The sequence below is a fragment of the Mytilus trossulus genome, chromosome 11 (assembly GCF_036588685.1).
Source record: "Mytilus trossulus isolate FHL-02 chromosome 11, PNRI_Mtr1.1.1.hap1, whole genome shotgun sequence".
Lineage (NCBI taxonomy): Eukaryota > Metazoa > Mollusca > Bivalvia > Mytilida > Mytilidae > Mytilus > Mytilus trossulus.
The window spans coordinates 53700062-53714393 of record NC_086383.1 but is presented as its reverse complement, the minus strand read 5'-3'; the positions used below and the strand labels follow the sequence as shown (position 1 = coordinate 53714393).

At 32.3% G+C, this 14332-nt stretch overlaps 1 protein-coding gene across 1 annotated transcript; it reads right to left on the bottom strand.

The window, feature by feature from the left end:
- Window positions 1–3250: 3250 nt before the first annotated feature.
- Window positions 3251–13484, bottom strand: LOC134690163 (inversin-like). Its single transcript, XM_063550140.1, has 7 exons — window positions 13455–13484; window positions 13011–13034; window positions 10732–10812; window positions 4861–4959; window positions 4430–4528; window positions 3995–4093; window positions 3251–3370 (listed from the first exon to the last, which is right to left on the bottom strand). Exons 1-7 carry the CDS (start codon window positions 13482–13484, stop codon window positions 3251–3253), a joined length of 552 nt encoding a protein of 183 aa, XP_063406210.1.
- Between the last annotated feature and the right edge of the window lie 848 nt (window positions 13485–14332).

Below are 14332 nucleotides of genomic sequence, written 5' to 3'. Positions count from 1 at the left end.
AAGAACGGAACAATAACAATATGTCACCCCAACTCCGTTGAGGGTGCCATAATAAGACAAAAAAGAACGGAACAATAACAATATGTCACCCCAACTCCGTTGAGGGAGGGTGCCATAATAAGAAAAAAAGAAACGAACAATAACAATATGTCACCCCAACTCCGTTGAGGGTGCCATAATAAAAAGAAAAAAAAGAAACGAACAATAACAATATGTCACCCCAACTCCGTTGAGGGTGCCATAATAATAAGAAAAAAAAAAAACGAACAATAACAATATGTCACCCCAACTCCGTTGAGGGTGCCATAATAAAGCAAAACAACAAAACAGTATGCTTTAAAAAGTTAGACATTTTAAATATTACTTACAGTATCCCAGTGTTATATTATAAATGTTTACTCAAGGCAGGTGTTTTGATAAGAAATAGCCAAGTTGTTTTAAAATATTAATAGACTCACAGTTTAAAAGCCAAATAAATTTATTGACCATATCCAAGGAGTAAAAATTTTTACATTCTTTAAATATCAGATCAAATAACATATCTCTATCCTTAGAGTATACAGGGCATTCTATAAGAAAATGAAGTTCATCTTCCACTTTATTTAAATCGCATTTATCACAAATTCTTTGATGAACTTCTAATTTGGAATATCTCCCAGTTTCAATTTTAAGTCTATGAGATGAAATCCTGAATTTTGTGATAGCTTTTCTCAAATCAAAATTTTTCAAGATATTTAAATAATTTTCTTTACAAAATGATGTTTTAAACTGACAATATGTTCTTAGTTTTCCTTGGCTATTTTGGCTATAAGCATTTTCCCAAGATTTAACATAGGATACTTTTAAACAATTAAGTAAACATTTTCTGAATTTGTATTTACTAAAATAAATGAAGTTACTAGGCAGGTCAATAATTTTACATAAGTGTCTGACACTGCTATATATGAGGTACAAATAATTATGACGTCTGGCAAGGCTTTCTGGCATCCAAGATTTGTTTTAAATAGCCTTGCCAGACGTTACTTGAGGGAAGAATCTTTTAACTTGCTGCCAGGGATGGGTGTCTGATTAATTGGCCTTATTATATAAATACCATCCCACCGTACCCATGAAGATTTAATGGAACAGAGATGGGAAATGGTGGACAAGATCCCAACACAAAATCAAAACATGTATTACTGTAATAGAATGCCTGACAATTAAAATCACTTCAACATTTATAAAAAGGGACAATCCCAGAACACTTCGAGATATAAGCTTATACTTTATTAATAGCAGTGTGAAATAGCATAAAAAGCCTAAGAAGGACATGTTTTCATGTACCACATATGAAGGTATATGACATGCAGAGCGCATATGGTATTTCCGCAATAAGATTGTATTTTGTTATGAGGAATTTTGTCACTCCCTGATCTAAATTTGATAAATAAATACACAGAACAAAGAGAAATGCAATTGGTAAAGACACTTCCCTTTTATCAGGGACATGGTTTCATCAATCTACATTGACATTGGACTCCTTTTAACACATTAAATTTAAATTGAAACAGCAAGAATCAATACCAAATTATGAAACGATCTGCATACATGTTAAGTACAAAATGCATAATACTATCATATCTATCTATCTTCCCGTCAAGAAGTGGACTCATTTTTGAGTGTATATACTCCAGCGATTATATTACTATTATATAGAGTAATGTCATTGTTTGTTTCTCTCCATTTTTGGTTAAAAAAAACCAGTATTAATTCCAATTTTTATTTTTATTTATTTTTCGACCTCCTACCCTACATTTTTTCATTGTTTTTATTTTTATTTTTTTTTCGACCTCCTACCCTTCCTTTTTTAAGAAGAATCCCGTAAACCAACTAATAAAAAAAAAGTGGCCCAACCTTGTTCATGCTCTGTACTGTCCTAAAATAATAATAATCTAAATTATTCAAAATGATTCATTATATGTATTAGAAATTACTTAGGTATATCAAAATGGCAATATGCCAATTATTTAGCTTATTGCCATATGACCGAAAAGAGTAGATTCTTCCAGAGAAGAAAATGCGCCAAAGGTGGAGATAATGTCCTTTAAAAAAATCTGCCGTACCGATGACAAGAAATAATGTAATTTGTTTACCAGGCAATAAGAATGTTTCAAATTGGTGTACACAAATAATCATCTTCTGTTGGATAAGCGAAAGCTGCAGAGTCACTACTTTTGAACTTTTGCTGTGGTCTTTAAAACAGCTTTAAGTGTTTCTAAGGAGTAGGTCTGGTAAGGGCTGATTTTGGCCTCAAATTTCAGGTTCATCTGACGAAAGATTTTGACCATTTTTTAAACCCTTAAGTGTCTATTTTATTTGAATCAATTAGTTTATGTGAAAGATTTTAACTGATTTAGTCATAAAAAACGCACCGATTCAAGCTAAAATATGAAAAATCTACCAAATATGCTGAAAAATGTCACTTTTCAGATGTTTTTTTGTCAAAAATGAAAGTGGCCGCATCCGTGTTCATCCTCAACCTTTATATATGTTATGTATTATCATAAAATACAACTTACATTTCAATATTAAGGATGAACACGAATGCGGCCAATTTCGTTTTTCACGAAAACCGTCTACAATTTAACTAAAATGTTAGAATTGTGAAGATTTCAGTAATTTAGCATGACTTAATGGTGCTAGTACCCAATATATGTGCATTGTATAGTAAAAAACAGCCCATATTTATGTAGCAGAAGCATTTTACTGTCCAATAAATAACTAAAAGTTTACATTTTAACAATTTTGTAAAACAGCTATATTTTGGGGCCAAAAAGGGGTCTTACTGGACCTACTCCTTTGCATCAATTATCATGTTTTTAACCAAATTACTTTAACGTTATGACCATAGCTGTTTTCACTAAAACTGAGATATTCATATAGTTTGGCAACATATTTTTGAATGATGCGAAAGTTACCTATAGTACAACTAATCCAATGTGTGCAAATTGTCTATACAGAATCATTTTTGAAGATTTTGAAGAAAAAAAATGGATTTTTTTATAAGATCATCTATGTTCATGTGTTTTATACTAAAAACTAAGCCATACAAGTCTATAAAACACTTCATATTTTTAGTTTAATTTAAAGGATCATATGACTAACTATAACCTTGAGAAAAAAAATCCATTTGACCAAAAATATCTTAAACATCATTTTAGTGATGCATTACTTACTTCATGTAGCAATAGTTGAATATTGGGCATTTACTTTATAATGTTACCTCATGTGTTTTAACCAAGGGACTGATGCCTCCTTGTTCTACCAGACATCTTGTGGTCTGTAGATATCCCCTCTCAGCAGCATGATGTAAAGCTGTTTCTCCATCTTTCTATAATAATACCAAATAACATGTAAATATTAGGATTATACTTTGTTATCACTATCAATAATATACAACATATCCTACAACTGACACTAAAACTTGTCTGATAAACCGGATAATGTTGTATAATAAATATAGATAAAACGTATATCACATGAATCAGTGGTCAATCCTGAACAAAATGACCAGTCACACTTGTATTCATATTGTACATAAACAACAAATAAACAACAAGTTTTTTTGTGGGACGTCAGAACTTCCATCAGAAATGTCATGTTAACAAAAAAAAATTTTTTTCAAGAAATGCATAAAATGTTTATATCAATGGATTCACTGTAATGCACAGAGATAAATGAGATCTCACTTTATATAATTCAGACAAGTATTTGTTGATATAATAATGAAATTTGTCTGTTTAACATGGTTCAGAATAATGATCAATTTAAAAAAAAAAAAATTCAAAGAAATATGAAAAAAAGTTACATTTCCTGATTTAGTACAAGGAGACAAGTAAAATGAGACCCCACTTTATATGATTCTGACAAATATTTGTTCATTAAACCTGTCTAATTAACAACATGATTTTGTGTTGATTTAAAGTAATGTGATCAGATTTAGTAGATAACATACATCTGTGATATCTTTGTTACATCTGTTCTCCAGGAGAAGTTGACAAACATCCACATGTCCTAACATGGCTGCCAACATTAATGCTGTCCATCCACCAACCTGGAATAATACAACTGACATCAAAACTTGTCTGATAAACTGGACAATGTTGTGTAATAAATATAAACAAAAATAAATAGTCACATTAATTAAAACTGTCTGATTAACAACAGGATTTAGTGTAGATTCAGTTTGATCATTAATTTTATAAAAGTAAATTTTTCAAAGAAAAATGAAAAAAGTTGTATTTTCTGATTCAGAACAATACTATGAGTAAAATGAGACCCCACTTTATATGATTCTGACAAATATTGGTTTTCCGTTAAACCTGTCTAATTAACAACATGATTTTGTGTTGATTATAAGTAATGTGATCAGATTTAGTAGATAACATACATCTGTGATATCTGTGTTACATCTGTTCTCCAGGAGAAGTCGACACACTTCCACATGTCCTCTCATGGCAGCCAACATTAATGCTGTCTGTCCATACTTCTGGAATAATACAACTGACATCAAAACTTGTCTGATAAACTGGACAATGTTGTGTAATAAATATAAACAGAAATAAACTGTCACATTATTTAAATCTGTCTGATTAACAACAGGATTTAGTGTAGATTCAGTATAATCATAAATTTAAAAAAAAAAATTTTCAAAGAAATATGAAAAAAGTTATATTTTCTGATTCAGAACAATACTATGAGTAAAATGGGACCCCACTTTATATGATTCTTACAAATATTTGTTGTCCATTAAACCTGTATAATTAACAACATGATTGTGTTCTTTAAAAGTAATGTGATCAGATTTAGTAGATAACATACATCTGTGATGTCTTTGTTACATCTGTTCTCCAGGAGAAGTTGACACACTTCCACATGTCCTTCCCTGGCAGCCAACATTAATGCTGTCCATCCATCAACCTGGAATAATACAACTGACATCAAAACTTGTTTGATAAACTAGACAATGTTGTGTAATAAATATTAACAAAAATAAATAGTCACATTAATTAAAACTGTCTGATTAACAACAGGATTTAGAATTTTAGTGTATATTCAGTAAAATCATTAATTGTAATAAAAATATTTTTTTCAAAAAAATATGAAAAAAGATATATTTTCTGATTCAGAACAATACTATGAGTAAAATGAGACCCCACTTTATATGATTCTAACAAATATTTGTTGTCCATTAAACCTGTCTAATTAATAACATGATTTTGTGTGTAAAAAGGATTTAGTGTAGATTCCATTTAATCATTAATGTTAATAAAATAAATTATTCAAAAAAGCATGAAACAAGTTTTATTTCCTGATTTAGTACAACATAAAGAAAATGAGACCCTCTTTAAATAAAGATTATTATTATTATTATTATTATTATTATTATTATCATTATTATTATTCATACAAACATTTGTTGTTCATTAAATATGCCTAATTAACAACAGGATTTAGTGCAGGTTCAGAATAATCATTAATCTTAAAATAAAAATAAAAGAGTAGTATTTTCAGATTCAGAACAATTATATGAGTAAAACAGAATACACATTTAAATGACTCTAACGACTATTTGTCCTTTTTAAAAGATGTTTCTACATTAGATCTTTATACATATCACTATCTGATCAAAGTTGTTAACACAACACCAAGTAAAACCTTAGTGTAAACAATTGTTTCTTGTCAAGAAGCAAAATAAGAACTTCACTATCCATAACTTAAACACAAACAAAAATATTTTAAAATCAAACCCTGCATACATTTTTTTTCCATTAAAACTGTCTATTCAAATTTAGAATTTTGATTTAATGCTGATTCAGTATAATAATTAAGTATCAGTTAACATACAGACCAATGGTATTTGAACAGTGCAGGGTTTATTATTCTGTGTTTTATTTTTAATACCAATGGTCTAGATAGGCCAAGGGGGAATTGTACTAAAGCAAATATGGTTTAATCTCTCCAAATTTTGTGCCTGTACCAAATCAGACAACCCAGACCATGTATTGTTTGTTGTTATATTTGTCTATTTACTCTGAGTAGTCAGGTCCAGACCCTGGTTGTGTGTTGTTATATTTGTTTGTCTATATACTCACAGTAGTCAGGTCCAGACCATGTGTTGTTAGTTGTTATATTTGTATGTCTATTTATTCTGAGTAGTCAGGTCAGGTCCAGACCATGTGTTGTGTGTTGTTATATTTGTTTGTCTATTTACTCTCAGTGGTCAGATCAGGTCCAGGCCATGTGTTGTATGTTGTTATATTTGTATGTCTATTACTCTGAGAGGTCAGGTCCAGACCATGTGTTGTTTGTTGTAATATATGTCTATTTACTCTCAGTAGTCAGGGCCAGACCATGTGTTGTTTGTTGTTATATTTGTATGTTTATTTACTCTGAGTAGTCAGGTCAGGTCCGGACCATGTGTTGTGTGTTGTTATATTTGTTTGTCTATTTACTCTGAGTAGTCAGGTCAAGTCCATGTATTGTGTGTTGTTATATTTGTTTGTCTATTTTCTCTGAGTAGTCAGGTCCAGACCATGTGTTGTTTGTTGTTATAGTTGTTTGTCTATTTTTACTGAGTAGTCAGGTCAGGTCCAGGCCATGTGTTGTTAGTTGTTATATTTGTTTGTCTATTTACTCTGAGTAGTCAGGTCAGGTCCAGACCATGTGTTGTTTCTTGTTATAGTTGTTTGTCTTTTTACTCTCAGTAGTCAGGTCAGGTCCAGACCTTGTGTTGTTAGTTGTTATATTTGTATGTCTATTAACTCTGAGTAGACAGGTCAGGTCCAGACCTTGGTTGTGTGTTGTTATATTTGTTTATTTACTCTCAGTAGCTATATATATAGTCAGGACCAGACCATGTGTTGTGTGTTGTAATATTTGTCTATTAACTCTGAGTAGCTAGGTCCAGACCATGTGTTTGGTTGCTATACTTGTTTGTCTATTACTCTGAGAGGTCAGGTCCAGACCATGTGATGTTTGTTGTTATATTTGTATGTTTATTTACTCTGAGTAGTCAGGTCAAGTCCGGACCATGTGTTGTGTGTTGTTATATTTGTTTGTCTATTTACTCTGAGTAGTCAGGTCAAGTCCATGTATTGTGTGTTGTTGTATTTGTTTGTCTATTTACTCTCAGTAGTCAGGTCAGGTCCAGGCCATGTGTTGTTAGTTGTTATATTTGTATGTCTATTTATTCTGAGTAGTCAGGTCAGGTCCAGACCATGTGTTGTGTGTTGTTATATTTGTTTGTCTATATACTCACAATAGTCAGGTCCAGACCATGTGTTGTTAGTTGTTATATTTGTATGTCTAATTATTCTGAGTAGTTAGGTCAGGTCCAGACCATGTGTGTGTGTTGTTATATTTGTTTGTCTATATACTCACAGTAGTCAGGTCCAGGCCATGTGTTGTTAGTTGTTATATTTGTTTGTCTATATACTCACAGTAGTCAGGTCCAGACCATGTGTTGTTAGTTGTTATATTTGTATGTCTATTTACTATGAGTAGTCAGGTCCAGACCATGTGTTGTTAGTTGTTATATTTGTATGTCTATTTACTATGAGTAGTCATATCCAGACCATGTGTTGTGTGTTGTTATATTTGTTTGTCTTTTTACTCTCAGTAGTCAGGTCAGGTCCAGACCTTGTGTTGTTAGTTGTTATATTTGTTTGTCTATTTACTCTGAGCAGCTAGGTCCAGACCATGTGGTGTGTGTTGTTATATTTGTCTATTTACTCGAGTAGTCATGTCCATACCATGTGTTGTTTGTTGTTTTATTTGTTCGTCTATTTACTATGAGTAGTCAGGTCAGGTCCAGACCATTCGTTGTTAGTTGTTGTATTTGTTTGTCTATTCACTCTGAGTAGTCAGGTCAAGTCCATGTGTTGTGTGTTGTTATATTTGTTTGTCTATTTACTCTCAGCAACCAGGTCCAGACCATGTGTTGTGCGTTGTTATATTTGTATGTCTATTTACTCTGAGTAGTCAGGTCCAGACCATGCGTTGTTATCTTTTGTATTTATTTGTCTTTTACAATGAGAAGTCAGGTCCAGACCATGTGTTGTTTGTTGTTGTATTTGTATGTCTATTTACTCTGAGTAGTCAGGTCCAGACCATGCGTTGTGTGTTGTTATATTTGTTTGTCTATTTTCTCTGAGTATATGTTGTCAGGTCCAGACCATGTGTTGTGTGTTGTTATATTTGTTTGTCTATTTAATCTTGAGTAAACGTAGTCAGGTCCAGACCATGTGTTGTGGGTTGTTATATTTGTTTGCCTATTTACTCTGAGTAGTCAGGTGTAGAACATATGTTAGTATTATTTTGTCAGTGTTATGTTTTAAAAAATGGTAGGTTTCACATTTAGTGCAGTACTCTGATTACAAGTATGTTTCAGTGGTGTGTCATGATGTGTCTGATTTTCTGTGTTGAACATCAGTGTTGTGTCATGATTTATGTCCTGTGTTGAACACCAGTGTTGTGTCATGTGATTCATGTTCCGTGTTGAACATCAGTTTTGTGTCCTAATATGTGTCTTGTTCTGTGTTGAACATAAGAGTTGTGTCCTGTTGTCTATCATGTTCTGTGTTGAACATTAATGTTCTGTCATATGATTCATGTCCTGTGTTGAACGTCAGTGTTGTGTCATGTATCTCATGATATGTCTCATGTTCCATGCTGAACATCAGTGTTGTGTCATGATATGTCACATGTTGTTTTTAAATGCATGTTGTTTCATGATGTATTGAAAACAAGTGTTGTGTCATGATATGTCTCATGTTCTGTGTTTAAAATCAGTGTTAAGTCATGATGTGTCTCATGTTCTGTGTTGGTTGTCAATGACGCATCATAATATGAACATCAGTGTTTTGTCATGATATGTCTCATGTTCTGTGTTGATCATCAGTGTTTTGTCATGATGTTACTCAAATTCTGTGTTGAACATCAGTGTTAAGTCATGATGTTTTTCTAGTTCTGTGATGAGCATCAATGATGTGTCATGATGTGGCTCATGTGTTGAGATGAACATCAGTGGTGTGTCATGATATGTCTCATGTTCTGTGTTGAACATCAGTGTTTTGTCATGATGTTACTCAAATTCTGTGTTGAACATCAGTGTGAAGTCATGATGTGTCTCATGTTCTGTGTTGGTTGTCAATGACGCATCATAATATGAACATCAGTGTTTTGTCATGATATGTCTCATGTTCTGTGTTGATCATCAGTGTTAAGTCATGATGTGTCTCATGTTTTGTGTTGAACACCAGTGTTGTGTCATGTATCTCATGGTATGTCTCATGTTCCATGCGAAACATCAGTGTTTTGTCATGATATGTCTCATGTCCTGTGTTGAACATCAGTGGTGTGTCATTTGATTCATGTTCTGTGTTGAACATCAGTTTTGTGTCCCAATATGTGTTTTGTTCTGTGTTGAACATAAGTGTTGTGTCCTGTTGTCTATCATGTTCTGTGTTGAACATCAATGTTCTGTCATATGATTCATGTCCTGTGTTGAACGTCAGTGTTGTGTCATGTATCTCATAATATGTCTCATGTTCCATGCTGAACATCAGTGTTTTGTCATGATATGTCTCATGTTCTGTGTTGAACATCAGTGTTGTGTCATGATATGACTCGTGTTCTGTGTTGAACACCAGTGTTGTGTCATGTATCTCATGGTATGTCTCATGTTCTATGCTGAACATCAGTGTTTTGTCATGATATGAAAACTCGTTCACCAAGCCTAGCTATTTTTTTAAGTATCCTGCATTTGTGTGTCATGTACTGTTTATGTACAATCTGCTGTGTTTTGAAGTACCTTGTATTTGCATGTTTTATACTGCCTATGTACATTCTTCTATGTTTGTATTGTTGTTTGTTTTTACTGTAAATGTACAAAGAAATAGTCTGACCTGATGTTTTGTAGTACTTATTCAAAGTTGTCTTGAATTTTACAAGTTTACCTTCTTGATATTCAATGTCACAAGTTTACCAACTTGATATTAAATGTTACAAGTTTACCTACTTGATATTCTATGTTACAAGTTTACCCTCTTGGTATTCAATGTTACAAGTTTACCTATTTGCTATTCAATGTTACAAGTTTACTTATTTGATACTAAATGTTACAAGTTTACCTTCTTGATATTCAATGTCACAAGTTTACCAACTTGATATTCAATGTTACAAGTTTACCTATTTGATATTCAATGTTACAAGTTCACCAACTTGATATTCAATGTTACAAGTATTCCTATTTGATATTCAATGTTACAAGTTTTCTTATTGGATATTCAATGTTACAAGTTTACCTACTTGATATTCAATGTTACAAGTTTACCTATTTGATATTCAATGTTATAAGTTTACCTATTTGATATTCAATGTTACAAGTTTTCTTATTGGATATTCAATGTTACAAGTTTACCAACTTTATATTCAATTTTACAAGTTCACCTACTTGATATTCAATGTTACAAGTTTACCTACTTGATATTCAATGTTACAAGTTTACCTATTTGATATTCAATGTTAAAAGTTTACCTATTTGATATTCAATGTTACAAGTTTTCTTATTGGATATTCAATGTTACAAGTTTACCAAGTTACTTGATATTCAATGTTACAAGTTCACCTACTTGATATTCAATGTTACAACTTTACTTACTTGATATTTTATGTTACAAGTTTACCTACTTTAAATTCAATGTTTGCTCCATTCTCTAGGCAAAGCTTTAAGTCCTCTACGCTTCCATCTCTAGCAGCTTTAATAAGTTTCTGTAAGTAAAAAATAGATTTTACATATAACAGAATGTATAGTGTGTAGTAACTGAAATGGTTTTCACAGACAATAATTATCGGACACTTTAAAATTACAGATGTTTATTGGTTTAAACAAGGGAGACATTTTACTCTATCCCATGGCTCAACTGGGGACCATTTTTTGAATGTCACTTTTTCCTGCAGATCAATCAAACATCAATAATTTAAAAGAAAACAAACTGAATTGTTCATTGACCAGAAAAACCTAGTTTCCCCCTTTTTTGGCACCTAATTCCCCTTTTGTTTGCCCCTAATTCCAAAACATTTTAAGAATACCCCCCCCCCCCCCCCCCAAAAAAAAAAGAAAAAGTCATAACTAACGATCTCTTAATGGTATGGAAACTTGTGGTATAATTTCAGAGAAATTCATTCACTTAAACACAAGTTACTGTTTGAAAACTACAAAAATGCTTATTTTGGACACCCTTTTTGGCCACTAAATCCTAAACTCTTAGGACCATAACCCCAAAAATCAATCTAAACCTTCCTTAAGTGGTATTGAACCTTCTGGTAGAAATAAATAGAGATCCATTCAGCAAATTTGAGATAGTCTGGAAAATCTAGTTTATCCCTTTTTTAGCCCCCAATTCCATAACATTTAGAGTCATAACCCCTCCACCTCCCCCAAATCATTAATTACCATCACTTCATGGTATGGAAACATGTGGTGTCATTTCAGAGAGATTCATCCACTTAAACACGAGTTATTGTTTAAAAACTTCAAAAATGCTTATTTTGGGCCCCTTTTTTGGCCCCTAATTCCTAAACTATTGGGACCATAACCCCCAAAATCAATCCCAACCTTCGTTTAGTGGTATTAAACCTTCTGGTAAAAATTTATAGAAATCCATTCACTAAATCTAAAGTTATTGTCCGGAAACTATATGTGTCTTCGGACGATGACGACGACGACATGAAACCATTATACAACGCTAAAAAAAAATTTGCTGTCGTATAAAAAGACATCTTGCTTCATTTTTTTTTTTTTTTTTAAATAACTGTAACAATGTTATGTATATGACATCATAGTTAATTACTTTCAATTTATGATTTGAAGAAGAGGACATTTTTGAAATAATACCAAACTTATAGATGTTATACTTTCAATGTAAACAAAAGACTGGTCACAGATATTTCAATTATTCACTGAGGGATATCAAAGAGTGCTACATTTTGTGTGTATTCAAAAATATTATCTTGTCAAAGTTTTCAGGGGAAATTCTGTTTTGCAACTTTGTAATAAACAGCCATGTTTCTCGCTTCTCGTTTTGTTTATATAGATTAGATCGTTGGTTTACCTGTTTGAATGGTTTTACACTAGTAATTTTGGGGCCCTTTATAGCTTGTTGTTCGGTGTGAGCCAAGGCTCCGTGTACTTTAACCTATAATGGTTTAATTTTTAAATTGTTATTTGGATGGAGAGTTGTCTCATTGGCACTCACACCACATCTTCCTATATCTATACAAACCAAACTATTTGCTCTGACTTTGCTCTGACTTAACCTTTGCTGCGGAAACGTACAAAACAGATGTATGTTTAACCCAGACACATTCTGTATGTATGTGCCTGTCCCAAGTTAGGAGCCTGTAATTCAGTGGTTGTCAGTTGTTACATATTTGTGTTTCGTTAATTTTTTTGTACATAAATTAAGCCGTTAGTTTTCTCGTTTGAATTATTTTTCTTTTGTAATTTTTGGGCCTTCCAATCTGCTTATGTGGTATGGGCTTTTCTCATTGTTGAAGGCGGTATGGTGACCCATAGTTGTTATTTTTGTGTCAGTTGGTCTCTTGTGAAGAGTTGTCTCATTGGCAATCATACCACATCTTCTTTTTTCTATAAGCCAAAAGTGCTGGTCCAGGAAACCGATTAATCGAGTATCATTTTGAAGTATGGAGTATTTGCAGTGGCGGATCAACCCCGGGGATGGAACCCCCCTTTTTTTTGGCCGATCAATGCATTTGAATGGGAGCATATAGTTGGAACCCCCCTCCCCCCTTACTCTGGGTTGGGAACCCCCCTTTTTAAAAAGGCTGGATCCGCGCCTGATTTGAGTACTAGTTGACATCCCTACAAATTATCACATGCTTATATTTTCTATCAGATAAACAAAAAGCACTAGACTGTATTGACTTTAAAGAAGAAAAAATCTTACATGATTCCAATCTTCCATTATTTCCTAAAATAGAAAAAAACATATTTATAAACTTTTGTCAAATCTAGAGTAATTATTGTTACTGTTACATGCAACTGAAAAACAAACTCTTTTTTCGAACATGTAACTACTGACCCAATCTTTTCAGATATATACAAAACCAAATCATGTCGTCAACCAATATCTGCATAGTTATCCTCTAAAGGGACATAACTCTTGAGGATAAATGTCAATGGAACTTAACCAATGCTATGTTTAAAAAAATTTAAAAACATAGTTAGCTATAAAAAGACCTGAAATAACAAATGTAAACCAATTCAAACGAGAAAACTAACTGCAAAATTTATGTACAAAAAATACATGAAAAAGAAATATGATATATACAAAAACAATAAACAACCACTGAATAACGGGATCCTGACTTTAGACATTCTCATTCATTACATCATTATAATAAGCTTCCAATGTTAACATAGTGAAGGTGCTACTATTGCATAATCATTATATATAAACCTTTGATGCATAGCCTCACATGCATCAAAAACACTGCACTGTAATGTACAATAAATCATTTCAACCAGTTTTATTTGATGGCTATTCTTTTCACAATCATAAAAGTCGGAATCAAATTGAGAAGACCACATTCTAATAGCTAATAAACAGCTGCGCCCGGAGCGCATGATACGCCGGTCATCTTGAGTGTGAGGTTTTTAGCAATAATCATAAATAGTTTCAGAAATTACGGTGCGACATGTGAAAAACCCCCTTTTTTTATAAAAAAATCAATAACTCTTAATTAAAAAAAAAATTAGAATCATCACCAAAAAGTATACAGATCTTTAGATTAATATAACTAAGAAGTGTGTAAAGTTTTAAGCAATAATCAAAACTAGTTTTTGGGATATGGCGCAACATGTGTAACCCCTATCCCTTTTTTTTACAAAAAACTCAACAACTCTAAAATAAAATTTTGAATCATCACCAAAAAGTATACAGATCTTTAGATTAATGTAGCTAAAAAGTGTGTAAAGTCTTAAGCAATAACCATAAATTGTTTTTGAGACACAGCGTTACATGTAAAAAAAAACACCCCCTGTTTTAGTTACAAAGTCCTGTAACTAAAAAAGTTTTAATCTTATTTTCACCAAAAAGTATACAGATCGTTTGACCATCATAAGAAACAACTATGTCAAGTTTCATGAAATTTGGATAAGTCGTTCTCAAGGTACAGTCAACATGTTGAAGACGGACAGACGCTGGACATTTGTATACCATAATACGTCCCGTCAAAATTTGACTTTTTTGATAGGGGACTAATTATG